The sequence below is a fragment of the Marmota monax genome, unplaced genomic scaffold, assembly GCF_021218885.2.
Source record: "Marmota monax isolate L192 unplaced genomic scaffold, Marmota_monax_Labrador192_F-V1.1 WCK01_AAM20220418_F8-fsc00141, whole genome shotgun sequence".
Lineage (NCBI taxonomy): Eukaryota > Metazoa > Chordata > Mammalia > Rodentia > Sciuridae > Marmota > Marmota monax.
In genome coordinates, this window is record NW_026692981.1 from 2395080 (window position 1) to 2410008 (window position 14929).

A 14929-nucleotide genomic window follows, 5' to 3' on the forward strand; every position below is an offset into this window, starting at 1 on the left:
GTTAAACACTAGGCAGAGTATGGGAGGAGGTGAGGGTACAGAGGACATCAGGCAGGAGGGGAATCCATGTGCCAGTAGGAGATTAAACCAGGCAATCTGTCTTTTGTCTCATGTTGGGATGAAGGATTATTGAGCACACACCTTGGAAGACAGGAAAGGGGTCCAAACTGGGTGCTGAGTGAGAAACGGCCCATGTCTGTGTCTCCCCACCAGATCTAAGCCCTTGAAGAGCAGCAGCCCTGCCACGCTTCTCGAGTGGACAGTATTTAGAAGGTTTTAATACATATCCACCAATCAGCCAATTGCATAAACTTAACTTATGCATCAACAAGATTCCATTTTCATTATTCAGTATTTTTTATTGATTGTGATATGGTATCACCATATTTTATTGTTTCCAAGTAGTATTTAATGGCATGGGAAATACAATTTGACTTTAAAGTAAAAAAAGACATACATGCAATAAGATCTGGTTTTCTATCTGTGCATGTGCGAGAGAGAGAGAGAGAGAGAGAGAGAGAGAGTTGTCAAACATTAGTGACAGTTATCATGAGATCAGAACGGTGCTTATTTCTGTTTTCTAAAATGTTTTCTATAACAATCAGTACTGCCCCACCTGTAATTTCGCACAGCCTTCCTGGTGAAAATTAAAACCCGAGTGGGCTCCTCCCGCCACACGGTAGCTTGCCGGCTGCTCTTCTGGGTTTGGTCTCTGCTTAGTCCTCGGAGTTCCTTCTTGACCTTCATTGCTTGCTGTGCACTGCTGAGGAGGTGGCTCCAACATCTCGGTGCCTGGGGAGCCAAACCTTCCCTGGCCCAAGGCGAATGTTCTGCCGGCCTCCTGTGACGGAGCCGAGCTTTGCCGTGCGTGCGTGCGTGCGTGCGTCTTTGCTGCTTATGTCCTCTTGGCTGCCATTTTCCATCCCAGTGTCCTTTCAATTTTATTTTGTGATTATCGATTGTATTCTTCTTTTCTGCTGGAAAGCCTATTCTAAAAAACACACCTGCAGACCTTTCCTGGCTCTGCTTGGCTACAGTTACACACGAGTAGTAAGGATACATCCTCCCGGTGCCTGTGTGGTCTTTGTAGGCAGGTGCAGCATTGGGACACAGAAGTGTCACCCAAATAGTCATGTCCATGGTCCTAGCTGGGGTCTCCTGAGCCCGGCATCTGATATGATTGATGTCTTCTGAGGGGCTGGGCGGGCCTCCTCCCCCCTCCCCCCTCCCTCCCCTGTGGCTGCATCTTCTCACCCCCCAGACTCTGAGCGGCCCCTCACGGTGGCAGCACTGGACACCTCATGCAGGCTGCATCTCTCTCCTGGTTGGACCGGGAGCACCCTGGGGGAACCGTCTGCCTCCCTGACCCCGCAGGCTGCGCCTGGGCTCAGCGTGCCTCACAGAGCATTGCTCCTCAGCACATGCAAGAACATGCTCCACATTTAATCCAGGGCGACCTCAGAACTTTGGCCATGTGCAGTATTATCCACACGTTAAATAACTGTGGTTCCGGCGAACACGCCTCCATCACGGAAAGAGAGGGGACTGTAAGAAAAAAGACAAAAACATGTTTTCCAGACGGTAGGGGTAATCAAGCACTGTAACAGATTACCAGGGAAGGAGGCAAGATTGCTGTCCCTGGAGAGCCTTCAACATCGGGCAGGGAGAACGAGGGAGAACCGCTGTGGGGGGCGTTCACCTGTCTCGGGGCCAGTAGACAGACAGAATGACAAATGGGCCCGGGACGCTTTGATTACTCGGCCTGGAGAGGAGGAGGCTGGGGGAGACATGAAAACGACTTCAAATATGGAAAACAGCCATGATTCCCTTCCCGAGGAGAGCGAGCTGAAGGAGCTTCACCTACAGACTTAGAGGTTCAGGCCCCATTTTATTCTTAGGGATTTAAAGTCACAGGTTGCGAGAATCTTGTGGAAATCGGTGAAGTCAATGATATTGATTTTTTGGGGGTGAGAGGGAATTATTCCAATATGTTATATTGAATGTATAGCATTTCCCTTGGAAAAAGTAGCCTTGTAAAGCACCAGACCCTGTCGCTGGTCAGTGGCTAAGAGGGGAGGACGAGAGCCGAGTTAGTGGCCCCTGTGGAGGGGTGCATTACCAAGTCAGTAGCCAGGGGCGAGCAGGAGTTTCTGCAGAGCTCGGAACCTTCCCCAGTGGAAATGTAGAGGAGAGGGGGGGAGGGGGGGCTGCCCTGCCCAAATCCTGCCACTAAAAAGGGAGCTCAGATACTACTAGGAAAAAAAAAAAAAAAAACCCATTGGGGATGTTGCTGCAATTTTAGCATTCAACCACACGATGTCACCATTGGATTTTGATCGTCACTGTGTTTGTCTCAAATACTAGATGAAGGCATTTTCAAAGCTGGAGAAGAGAGGTCTGAAATGCGGGGGGCAGCAGAAGTCCAAGAAGATGAAGACACTCGGGTCGAGATCCCAGTGGATCAGGTATTCTCCACGCCCGTGAACACGCGTCCCTGCCACCGAGCCCCGGGTGTCTTTCAAACCCTGTGTTGTCTGCGACCGCGGTCCCTGTGCCTACCGCAGTCAAACCTGCCAGGTGCCAGGTGGTGGAAGGACCTTACCCACAAAACAGAACACCTTCAGCTCTCCAGTGTTCCAGAGAATAGCCTCGGGGACTAGTGATCTTTAAAGTGGAAAATGGTCTGTGTTTGATAAACAGCATTGATAGGAGATGGGATCGTAGTTAGGTATGAGATCTGAAGGAGGACGTTCAGTGTATGCAGGAGCCCTGGGTTGGGGTTTCGAATCTAGGAAAAAGTCCTCCTTCACTTAGAAAAGTATTTTTTTTTTTTTTACTAAAATGCCATGATGTTCTCTTCAGGGTCCTTGAAATTATGCTGGTTGGAATTTGTTTTTCGTAAAGGAATTGCTTATATAAATGCAGCTCAAATATTTGCTAGCTGTGTATTGATTTTCTCAGGCTCGTGGAGCAGTGTACTTTCCAGAGAGAGAGAGAGAGAGAGAGAGAGAGAGAGAGAGTGTGTGTGTACGTACTACATGTGTGTGCTCATGCAGGGACTAAGTGGTGTTAAGTGTGGCTAAAGGATGCCAGAAATGAGTGAGTCCAGTCCTGAAGGCCGCTCCTCCCGCTTTCTCACAGCTCTTGGTGGAAGGCAGGTGTGTAGGTGAGGAGGGGGAGAAGACAGTCCGACTCAGGGGAATGGGGAGAAGTCACCAAGAATTGCCACTTGTCCTCTGCCTATTATGTGACATTTCCTTTTCTAAAAGCAAATTTCAAAATCCAGCGAATTCCACCACCGCCGCCGCCTCGCGCCTGTCTCAGCCAGGAGACCCGGGATCGCTACTTGAATATTTCACTGGCATTTTCTGCCAGCGTTGCCTTCCTGATAAAAAGCCTAATGTGCTAAAAATCACAGATTTTAAAAATCCAATTTATTTTCTAGGATTTACTATAACTAATAATTTTTCATAAATCCTAGTTATGGGTATTTTTTTCCCCTGAGGGGAAGCAGAATTTTAAGTCATCTGTGAAGTTATAATTAAATATTATATTTTAAGACAAAGAAGGGTAATCATCATGTACATACAGCTCTAGGAGCTGTTCAAACCTAGACTAATTTATATTCCAGAGTCAGAACAGCAGGAAGAAATCAGCAATATTAGTAAAAGAGAAATCTCTCTGTTAATCACTTATTAAACAACTTGCAAAACCAGGGAGAGGCATTTGTTTACTGAAGAGTTTGCTGATTATAAAGAAGGCGAGTTGAGAGGGAGGCTTGATCCCCGGTCATACTTGAACAGCCCTGGGTGTGTGTCTGCAGAGCTTGGCTTTTTATTTGGTATGTGAGTGCTCACTTGTTAAAATGCAAATGTGCAAGGTTGGTAAAAGTTGAGCAATAACAACAGACTGATGTTGACTCAAAGAAATAAAGCCAGGTGAAAGTGACCAGTTACTTCCTTCTTGGGCTCCCTTGGTCTTCAGGCTCGGGTAGGCATGAGGTGCTTATGGGATCGGGCGCGCGAGCCAGTCTGTCTGGTCTGGTGGCCTTTGCTCAATATGTTATAATATTGTGAAAAACTAAATGAGAACTGGAGAAATTAGCACCAAGCCCTTTAGCTCCATCATAGTAAGAAAGAAGAATGCTGAGGATGTGGCCCCACGGGGATCTGCATTTAACAATGGCTACCATTTTTTTAAGTACCTACTGAGCGCCATGTAAAGGACTAGGCGTTATCTCATGTGATCTTGGTGACACGAGTCCCATTTTACATGTGTATGTGGAAAACAGTGAGCTCATGTAGGTGAGCCAACTTGTGCAGGTGGTACCAGTAGGTAGAGCAAGTGGGGACTGAGTGCAGCTCTGACTTCCCGGTAGAGGGGCGGTCTGCAGGGGAGCGTTAAATAGAGCCAACAACAACAAGAAGAAAGCCTGGTGTTAATCCAGGGAAGGGGGAAATTCCTCCATAAGGATGGACGTGCAGTCACTGCCTACCTCCTGGCTCAGCTGTAAGTGATTCCGCACACACATCCCCTCAGCCTGTGAGCGAGTTAGCTTCTTTGGACTGGTTTCCAGTTATGTAAATGGTCCACCTTATAAGTTTAAGAAAGAGTCATAGAGAAGTGTGTGTGTGTGTGTGTGTGTGCTGTAAAAGTCATGTACCACAGACCGAGTAACCTCTGTGTTCCTGATTAGGAGGTCTCGTGCCAGGAGCTGCGAGGCTCTGCTGGGAGGCCATTCTCCTGGGGCCTCTGTGGGCAGACACTGCCTGTCTTTGTTCTCGACCGTCTTTGTCAGGGTGCTTGTGTTGTGTGATGGCCTTGAAGGACGGACGGTGACATCCCCTGGAATAATTGTTGTCATCCAGAGGCGATTTTGTGTCCAGGGGAATGTTGGGCTTTTTCTGAGGACATGTTTGGTGGTCACATCTGGGGAGGTGGGTAGCACTAGTGGACAGTGGTCAGAGATGCCGCTGTCCACCTTGTAATGCACTCAACAGTCCTCACGGTGAAAAACCATCCAGCCCAAAGCCTCAATAGTGCTGAGTTGGAGAAGTACTACTGTGTCAGTCAGCTTTGCATCACAGTCACCAGAATACCTGACCAGAGCAACTTAGAGGAGGAGAAGTTGATTTTGAGCTTGTGGTTTCAAAGGTTCAGTCCACGCTTGGCCGGCTCCCTTGCTCTGGCCCAAGTGGGGACAAGCATCTGGTGGAAGGGCCCAGCAGAGGAAAGCTGCTCATCTTGCCAACGGCAGGGAGCAGAAAGAGGACGGAGAAGGAGGACCATCCGTAACGGCCAAGGCACACCCAGAGCCTGCGTCCTCCAGGCTGCCAGCTGCCTATGGTCAGCACCCAGTTAGTCCATTCAGATTATCAGTCCACCAGATGGACGAATCCACTGGTCAGCTCACAGCTCTCAAGGTCTAATCATTCCAGTTTTCGACATTCCTGCCATGCCACCTGGGGCTTTTAGGGGCCACCTCGTATCCAAACTGTTATACCTGCTTTGGGGCCAAAGCTGCATTTGTTTATGGTAGAACAAAGGCAGGGTTACTATTCATTTCATGCCACTGAATTGTGCACCTAGGAGCAGGGCAAATTCTATGTATATTTTTCCATAATAAAATTATTAAAAGAAAAAGATTTAGATTCCCCAAACGTGGAGTCCTGTTTCTGAAATGCAAACTACTGCCAATCACCTAGGCCCCTCTCCTTGCCTAATGGAAAATGGGGCTTGGGACCCAACACTGAAATTCTGGCTGTTGCTGTTCCCATGAGCAGCAGATTCTTTTCTTTGACCCAGGTGGCTCACACCTCCTGCCAGGATCCTTGACCCTCTGCCAGCCTAACCTGTTCTCTTGTAAGTGGGTGACACCTCAGACTTTCTATAGTCTTTGATGTGGTCAGTTGGTACCATCTAGTGTGTGTGTGTGTGTGTGTGTGTGCGTGCGTGTGTGTAGTCACATGTGTGTGTGATTTTTTTTTTGGTAGTTGTAGATGGACAGCATGCCTTTATTTTATTTATTTTTTTGTATGCGGTGTTAAGAATCAAACCCAGTGCCTCACACATGCCAGGCAAGTGCTCTGCCACTGAGCCCCAGCCCCAGCCCCGGGTCCATATTTTTTTATTAGTCAAAGTTAATAATGGCCATGGACTTAGCACTGCTTCCAAACCAGTGGGGGAGATTTTATGTACTGTAATTGGGGAGGCAGAAAAGTACCTTTTCTTTGGGGAGAATTTAGATCTGATAAGAATTTAGGTCTAATAAGCTCACCCCTTTTGCATACATGTTCTAAATAAATCTTGGGTCTGCGGTCAGCAGGGGAGCTAATGTACGATTAGCAGATACCTGGTACAGGTGACGTGTATCTCTATGCTCCATGATAAAATGATGCCTTTCCAAGATAAGGAGGCAAGAAATGAGCCAGCTCTTCACTTTAGCTAAGTAAACTGCCCCTCGTAAGTATGGATCAGGTCAGAGTCCGCTGTCTCCGAAACACGGGCAGATGAATATCTATAAAATAATTGAATAAACAACTGTATTTTGTATTTTGTTCCATTTAGAGGAAGAGGGCAGAAGATGGGGATGCTTCCTTTAGAGTGGTTTTGGATCGTTTTATAGCTTTCTTTATCAGTAGGTAGTTGATTTTGAGTGGTAAAATAATGAGAGTTGCAAAATCTTTTATGCTAAATAGTTTTATTAAATAGCATTTAAGTTAGCCTCATGAACATTGGAGCAAAGAAAGTTTGTTTTTTAATTGGAGGTTGTACCATTATTAATTTATTTATTTTAAACTTTTGAATCAAATTTGTACACATAATATTTTTAAATGTCAACCAGTTCAACAGGAATTATGATAAATAATAATAATTATTTATTATTTATTTATTATCATGGCCCTGCCTTCATCAGCTCAATTCCTGTCCCTGTGGGTGAAGGGTTGGAACTACTTTAGTTGTTTCTTGTGGATTACACTGCTGTATTTCTAAACCATATACCCACTTGCCGATTTTAATGCCTATGAGATCCTTAAGTCTTACGAGAGATGTGATGTTACTGTTCAATTGGCATTGAACGTCTTATTTTTAGATGTATATAAAATAATGGAGATCATATTAATTCATGGCATCTCGAATTTGAGACAATACGTCTCTTGATTTTGTTTTTCAAATTTAGACAATATTCATTAACTTTCTATCTAATGAGATTATAAGACGGTTATTGAGATATCTCACTGCTCCCACCCCCAGTAAAAAATAAGCCCACATGCATAGCTTCCCCCTTTCCACTCTAATTGTACAATAGTTTTTGGTTAACCTAATCTTTAATCCGCACATTACTCTCACTTTGTAGGTGTTCTTTTTTTTTAATTTTTAAAGTTTTTCTTTTTAGATATACCGACAGTCGAGTGTATTTCCACATATTATACGTACATGGAGTAAACTTATCTAATTCGGATCCCATTCTTGCGGTTGTACATGGCGTGCAGTTTCACATGTGAGCATAGGACAGTGGTGTCCAGTTCATCCCCTGCCGTTCTCATGGCCACCCCTGGGCGTGTTCTTAGCTGAACGTTCCATGCACTTGTTAAGTTCATTCCTTTCCCCTCCCCCAGGACAGTCATCGACTCTGTCTTTTTCCTTTGCTGTTTTTCCCTGTGTCTGTAGCCAAGCCCTCTGCACTTGGTCAGGTCTGCTGACCCCTCTCCATACACTGGTCGTGCCAGTGGTGAAGGACTCGTGTGCCACAGCTGGCTAGTTCTTCTCCAGGTCTACCTTTCGGAGCTGCCCTGGTCTTTTCCTGCCTCACTATCTTGGGCATTTCCTTGCTCCGCCAGAGTGGAGGGATCCCTGTTTTTTGGATTCCATGTCTTCCTCTTTCTTGTGTTTTGTCTCCTCCTCCTCCTCCTCCTCCTCCTCCTCCTCCCCGCCCCCCCTTGTGTTGCCTCCAGAGAAAAGCTTTGGGACAAGCATTTTTGTTTTGTTTTTTTTTTTGTTTTTGTGAGACTTTTCATGTTTGCCAATGTCCTTGGCTTCTCTACTCAAACTTGACTACGACTCTGGCTAGGTATAAAATTCTAAGTTCCATGCCGTTTTTCTGAGCATTTGGAAAGCATTTTTCAATTTTACTTCCTGTTCAGAGGGGCAGTTGGGAAGTTCTATGTCATTTCTCTCTTGTGAACTTTAATACTGAGCCCTTTTCCCATCTCTGGACTCTTTTCTTTGTCCCACTGTTCAGAAAAGTCCCAGTTACGTTCCTTGGGGCAGGTCTTTTTGCTTACCAGGTACTGAGTGGATTGAGTATTTGTTTTTAGTTCTGGGAGAAATTATTGAGTTATTTCTTTGTTAATTTTCCTCTCTCCTTTCCCTGTTCTCTTTTTGGAACGTTAGTATTTGTTCACAGGACCTTAGCTGACCCTCTAATGATCTCTCCACTTTCCATCTCTGTGGGTCTACTTTGTCAGTTTTTAAAAATATACAAATATATGTATTTTTACTCAAAAATGGTAGAAGACCTTATGTATGTTTTGTAATTTTCTTTTTATCAACTTAAAGTATTTCACTTCATAGTAGCAGATTTTATTATTAATTCATAGAACATTGCCTCATTGCTTTTTAAATTTATTTTTCATTGGTGCATTATAATTTTGTAAACAAAAGCTTCAAATTTTCTGCCTATCAATCTATTTATTTTGTGGTGCCAGAAATCAAAGCCAGGGCCTTGCATGCATTCTACCACTGAGTTACATCCCCAGTTTCTACCTATTTGTTTTTTTCCTGGTCATTCTATTTTTAATTTCTAAGAGCTCTTTTATATTCTCTCTAAGTGCTCTTTTTTATTACATTCTATTCTTGTTTTATGGATGTGATATCACCCTTTATCTTTCCAAAGACCTATGCTCTATTATTTTAAGCTTTCTTTTGTTGCATTATCTTTGTTTCTGTCTCTGTTTTGATCTCTGCCTGCTAGAGACTTCCTTGGCTGTCTGTTCAGATCTCAGACTGTGGCATTAAGGAAACTCTTTGTGCATAGGCAGGGCTCATGAGCCTGGAGCTCAGCATCCTGGCACCTGACTATGGGGAGCAGGGTGGGGCCTGCCATTGGGTCAAAGGATTTCTTCTTGGTTTTATCACAAGCAGCCTGGGGGGCTTGTGTCTTGGCTTCCCTTTCCGCAGGTTCACATTTTAGTTGCTTCAGACCTGCTGCCACTGGCCCCACATCCATGGCTTTATTGTTTTCTAGATTTCATGGCTTTCATTTCCTTTCTGGTTGTCTGTGTTCACCCCTTTTAAAATTGCTTTTGATACTTTAGAGGGCTATCATGGTGTGTGTGGGGGGGGTGGCCGGCGCTAAGAGAAAAAACCCATTTGTTCAATATTCAGCATTTAACTGGAAATGACTCTTATGCTAATCGATCAGCTGTCTTCATGGAATCTGCACAGAGACAGCAAGCTGACTGTGCCCAGCTTCCCCCTGAGGACCTCTGTGGCTGGCCCTGGCCGTGTGTTTTCCCGGTTCCCTGGGCAGCAGCGGTCCTGGTTCTAACCCCGGTCCTCTGTGGTCGGTTGATGCCATTTGCCCAGCCCCTGGGGTCATTTTAGCTTGTGACTGTGGGTCTACACATATAGACCGTAATGCTGGTTTCAGGAATCTGCAGCCCAGAGGTTACAACCAGAAGCAGAGGTTTTGAAGTCTGTGCCCATTGCCCTGGTGAGGGCTCCTGACTGGCTCCATCTGTTGCTGCCTGCAGCTACCTGCGGCTTCTGGGAAACACAAGAGAGATGAGGAGCTTACATACATCATTCTTCCCATGTACAGTAAAACACACAGAAAGACAAAGGAGGCGCTTCCTGACCACATCCCCAAATCTGCTGCAATGACATGTCTTTACTAAGCAGAGTTATAAAATGTGTAGAACCGGAAGAGAATGTGGCCTGAACTCGGCACTTTGCTGTTGAAGAACAAAGCCCTTTGGAGACAGGAGAGGAGGAAACTGCCGTCCCACAGGGAAGGGGTCTGGCGATGGCAGGGCCAGCTCAGCACCTGGGGCCTGGAGCCAGTCTGGCTGCTCTGAACAACTCAGGGAAGGCAGGGGGAGGCTGCAGGCTCTGAATTGTCCCTGGTGGGGGGCTGACCCCCCCCTCCCCCCCGCCATGAAGGATGAAAGTGCCAACACTGCATTGACCAGGCTATGTTTTCCAGTCGTAGCCTGGTGGTGACCCGGGCTGGCCTCATACAGCTCGAAGGGCTGGGTGGCGCCACCAGGGTTCTCAACTTCCCTGCACATTGCCAGGGAGGCATTTTGTAGACTTGTGTTTCATTGATAGAAATGGTGTTAACATTCAAATGTGGCCCTTGGGGATTTCTCTGTTAAGTGAAGGAAAGTCAGCGTTGACTTCTATGGGGAGGAAGCCATCTAAAGGTAAGTTTTCAATTTATTGCATATGCTCCTATGGGTGTCCGAGGGCCTGGTGGAGCTCCGGGGCCCTGGCCAGCTCCTTCCCAGCAGGTGGCCAACTGAGGTCCACTCTGCTTCATGTAAGGACCATGCTGCTGAGTGTGACCCCTCTCTGTAGCCTCTGTGCCTTCAAACCACACCTGAACCTTTTTTCCCCGCCTGTGAAAGTAAGGCTCTGAAAGCCGAAGACAAAAAGCAGCTCTTCACTCTCCTGAAAAACTGAAACTCGTTATTTCAGAACACCTCATTCAACTTGGGCAGCAGATGATTTCAGTTTCCATGGGAACAGAAATGAAAACAAGTGTGATAATTTCTGTACTCCCAGCATCTAGGCCTGAACTCTGCCATAAAACCCACTCAACCTTCTACCCCTGAGCCTACAACAAACCCACATATGACCCCCCAGTTTCACACACGGCGAACATCACTCGGGGAAGTGGCTATCTAAAGGCGTCTTTTCATCTATAGCGGCTCCAGTTTCCAATTTCCAGATGTGGCACAGTTCAGGAGGAAGGACTGGCAGGCAGGAAGGGGAGCAGGGCCGGCTGGCTGGCTGGGATATCATGACCAGGAAATTGTAGCTTATGCTGCTTTTTTCCAGATAGCAAAGCTCTTCAACATGAAAATGCCTCCCCCAGAAATGTGGATGTGAATATAGGAAATATCAGCATTTCCTTCTGAGTGGGCTGGACATGAGCTGCAGGCTCTGGGTAGCTGTCTTTCTCCATTTCTGACTTCTGGTGCTGCTGTTAATGTCAGAGGTGTGATGTGAGTTTAAAGTCTAAGTCGTCTGGGCGGCCTCATCTGTCTGTCGAAATACCATCTGAGTAAATGATGCTTTCAATATCCAGTGGCTTATTTCCATATGATTTCCATATTCCATCTTCTTTCCCCTCACCACTCAGGGATCCTGAGTTAACCTTAGTAACGGCATGCGTACTCTCTGGAAAGCCCGAATGTTTACGGTTTCCCCTGAGCCATCCCCACCAGGAAGCAGCCGGCAATAATAACTATTGGACCTTTTCTGTCTTTCCATACAAATCAACCATTTTCTCAGAATGTCAGTTGCAAACTAAATAGCAAGACATGCACGTAGGAAAACCCTGGGCAAAAGGCACTCAAAATACGAAAGCTGGAGTCATGTTGGTGGGGAAGATCTGGTATGGCATTTCTAAGAACAAATGTTAAGAGCTATTATAATACATGGCGTGCTTTCTGAAAGGTAAACATCCAGAGTTTCTTATAAAAACCTGATACATATAATCTATAATTGTACATATGCATGTGATATGTCTGTTAATCTAATGCACTCTGTACACTAGCCAGAGAAGCTGGTGCCCTCTTAGTTCACATAACTGTGATCAACATTATGTTCTATGTACACCAGTGTAATGAGTAGTAAGACAGACCTTAATGAATACCCCTTTTGGTTTTTATGTTTTGTTTTTATTAATTTTTAAAATTTATTCCAATTAGAATATGTGACAGTAGAATGCATTCTGACACATCACACATAAATGGAGTACAACTTCTCATTCTTCTGGTAAGAATGCCCCTTTGACTCCAATGAAAAGTAAGAATTATGCTTTAAACAGAATGTAGGATCACACAATTACACATAAGCACGAGGTATTTCTAAAATTTCATTGTGTTTACGCTCTTTGGAGAAACAATTTCTACTTGAAAACTTTTTTTTTTTTAAAAGAGAGAGGAAGAGAGAGAGAGAGAGAGAATTTTAATATTTATTTTTTAGTTTTCGGCAGACACAACATCTTTGTTTCTATGTGGTGCTGAGGATCGAACCCGGGCCGCGTGCATGCCAGGTGAGCGCGCTACCGCTTAAGCCACATCCCCAGTCCATTGGTTTTCTTAAAATTTTAGTCAAGAATTCACTGAAACTTGATGTAACTGAGAGAGAAAGGACGTTAAGCACAGGTTAAAAATACCTTTCTGATTTACTGCTTTTGCAGTGCCTTTTCTTTTTTATAACATAACTTTTAATAAGCAGTGGCCTGCTCATACTGGAATAAATCTCAGAGAGCTGTCCTTTTGGCCCCAAATCATTCCATCAAAAGCAGTCCTATTTTCTCCCAGCTTTCAATCAATTGACTGATCGTTTTAAAGATAAAAATGCAACCTTTGCATTTTTTGAGGCATTAGTACAATTATAATCTTTTAATCAAAAATGCTATTTTAAGTGGTGTATTTGATTCCGAACCACCCTGAGCTCTGTGTGGTTTAGATCCTCTGGGGACAGTGCCCTTCCAGGAGCAGCAGCTCCACATCTCCGGGAACTGTGGGGCGTGCAGAGACTCAGACCTCGAGACTCAGAACCTGCCCTGGAGATAGCGGGACACTGGCTTCCGTCACTGGGCGGGAAGTCATTGTAACACTGTTGCATTGGGATGGCTCCTAACTCTAACGCACTCCGCACCTTGGGAAATGGTCACTAAGAGTTTGTGGTCAAGAGGCATTCAAGTCCCTCTGTCACTGCTGTGGAAATTGGGGTCAGTTTACCCGTCTGTGCTGCAGCTTGCCTTTCTGCAAATTGGGAGACTAGCAGTATTTTCCCCAAATAAATCCCGTGAGGTTGGTTTAAATTTGACGATGAGGCGAGGTGCACAGAGCTCAACGCCGGCCACTGGAGGGTGCTCGAGGAGCCTGGACCGCGGCCTCTCCTCAGGCTTCCTGAAGGCACGGTCCCCCCCACCTGGACCTGCAGCAGGCACAAGGTGTTTATTATTCAGGAAACTGCTATCCCTGGTCTGTGATGCTGGACGCAGAGCCCAGTAAGGAAATGAGAGACTTCCAGCGGCCACCGAAGAGCCCTGGCTGATGTCCCCAGATGTTGTGGGGGCATCGACTCGATCGCAATGCATGTGCACTGTTTTCCTGTCAGACACAGGTGGGGAACACTACCCCGTGATTAGAGCTTACAGAAGAATGCACCTGCATTACTGGGGCATCAGTAGGGAGTGACAACCCCCTGCAGGGGCCAGGAGGGTCTCCCAGAGCCAGTGGCCCTAAGGATGAGAAGAAGGAGCATCCTGGGTAAAGATACCAGGAACAGCATGGATTTCCAGGTGGCCTGGGTTGCGCCCCACTCCACGCACCTGTCTGGGAGGGTGCATCTGCCCTGCCACCTTGTCCTACCAGCCCTCCTTCCTATGAAAGGAGCCCAACCTCCCTGATGCTTAAGGACACTGAGTGTGAGTGTGCGTGGGCAGGGAGGGAGGCAGTAGGGGCTGGGCATGGTTTGCTAGGGCTGCCACAGCATGGTGCCACCAACATGGTGGCCAAGCGGCAGAAATGCATTCCTATGAGAACAGGGGTCACGTGGGATCTGATGACCTCATCTTTGCTGCATCACTCTCTAAAGAGCCCACGGCTAATGACAGCCCACCCTGAGGTGCTGGGGCTGAGCCTGAAGTGAACCATGGTGCAGGGAGACGATTCGGTGAGGAAATGGGGTCCCTCTCTGACCTGATGCTGCCTAACAGACGAAAGGGACAACACACAGGGAGCAGAGGCGCATGTCAAGTCCTCTGCGTGAGAAACTTGAGCAGCGAGAGGCAGAGAGAGCAGAGCCCCACTCTGCCTGGGTCCTCTGCCTCTTTAGTCCTCTGCTCATACGAGGGACGGACCTGGTCCAGGTGCCGGTTACTATGGTGACTGGTTTCCGAACTACCAAGGGCCACTGCCCCTCAGAGGGATCTTGTATCTGCTTACGTTTCTATGATGCTGATGGAAGGCCTTGCTACCCACTGGCTGGTAAACCTGGGTGAGTTGATTGACGTTCCTCTGGCTCAGTTTGCCCTTCTCTGCCTTGGGGACTATCATGGAGAAACCATACGTGAAGTGCTTTGAGAAGCATAAGGTGCTCCCTGTATGTGGGGCATGATTGCACCCATCCCCGGCCACTGCCACCTGCCATCTGGTCTGAAGAGGGAGCCAGGTGTCACCCAGGCGTGCATGTTACTTAAGGGACTGGCTGGCACATTTGTGTTGCTGAGAGTGGATCACAATGCAGAAACAAGCCAAAGAGTCCTGGGGTGGTGGATTTGTTGTGAAGACTGTTCCAGAGAGCTTGAAGCAAGGGATAAAGCGCAGCCAGGAATGGGGAGGATCCGCTCATGTGAGCCAGTCTCTTGTCCTCCGGTGGCGGTTCTGGCCTGGGGGGGGGCACCCTCTTCAGCAGCAAGAAGAGGGAAGAGCTTGAGGAGGTGGCTCTTGCTTTTCTTTTTTTTCTTGAAAAATTGCTTCTTCCCACCATGGATACCCACCCAGATGTGGAAGGAGGTCTCTTTTCCTATTTTGTAGGCTTCACCGTGGTGTCGGTTGTGTGTGTGTGTGTGTGCGTGCGCGTGCATGTGCATGGGTGTAGAACCGAGTGTTCCTTCTGGGGATGATTTGATTGATGTATACACTGGAAACATCTTTAATAATTTAATGCCTGCTTCAAAGGA

At 46.6% G+C, this 14929-nt stretch overlaps 1 protein-coding gene across 1 annotated transcript in view; it reads left to right on the plus strand.

Annotated features, from left to right (window-relative positions):
• Dcdc2 (doublecortin domain containing 2) overlaps positions 1-14929 on the plus strand; it is a 130632-nt gene that overhangs the window by 102707 nt on the left and 12996 nt on the right. The window contains exon 9 of the mRNA XM_046452502.2: positions 2365-2465. Coding sequence (XP_046308458.1) covers positions 2365-2465 — 101 coding nt within the window. The remainder of the gene's footprint in view (positions 1-2364; positions 2466-14929) is intronic.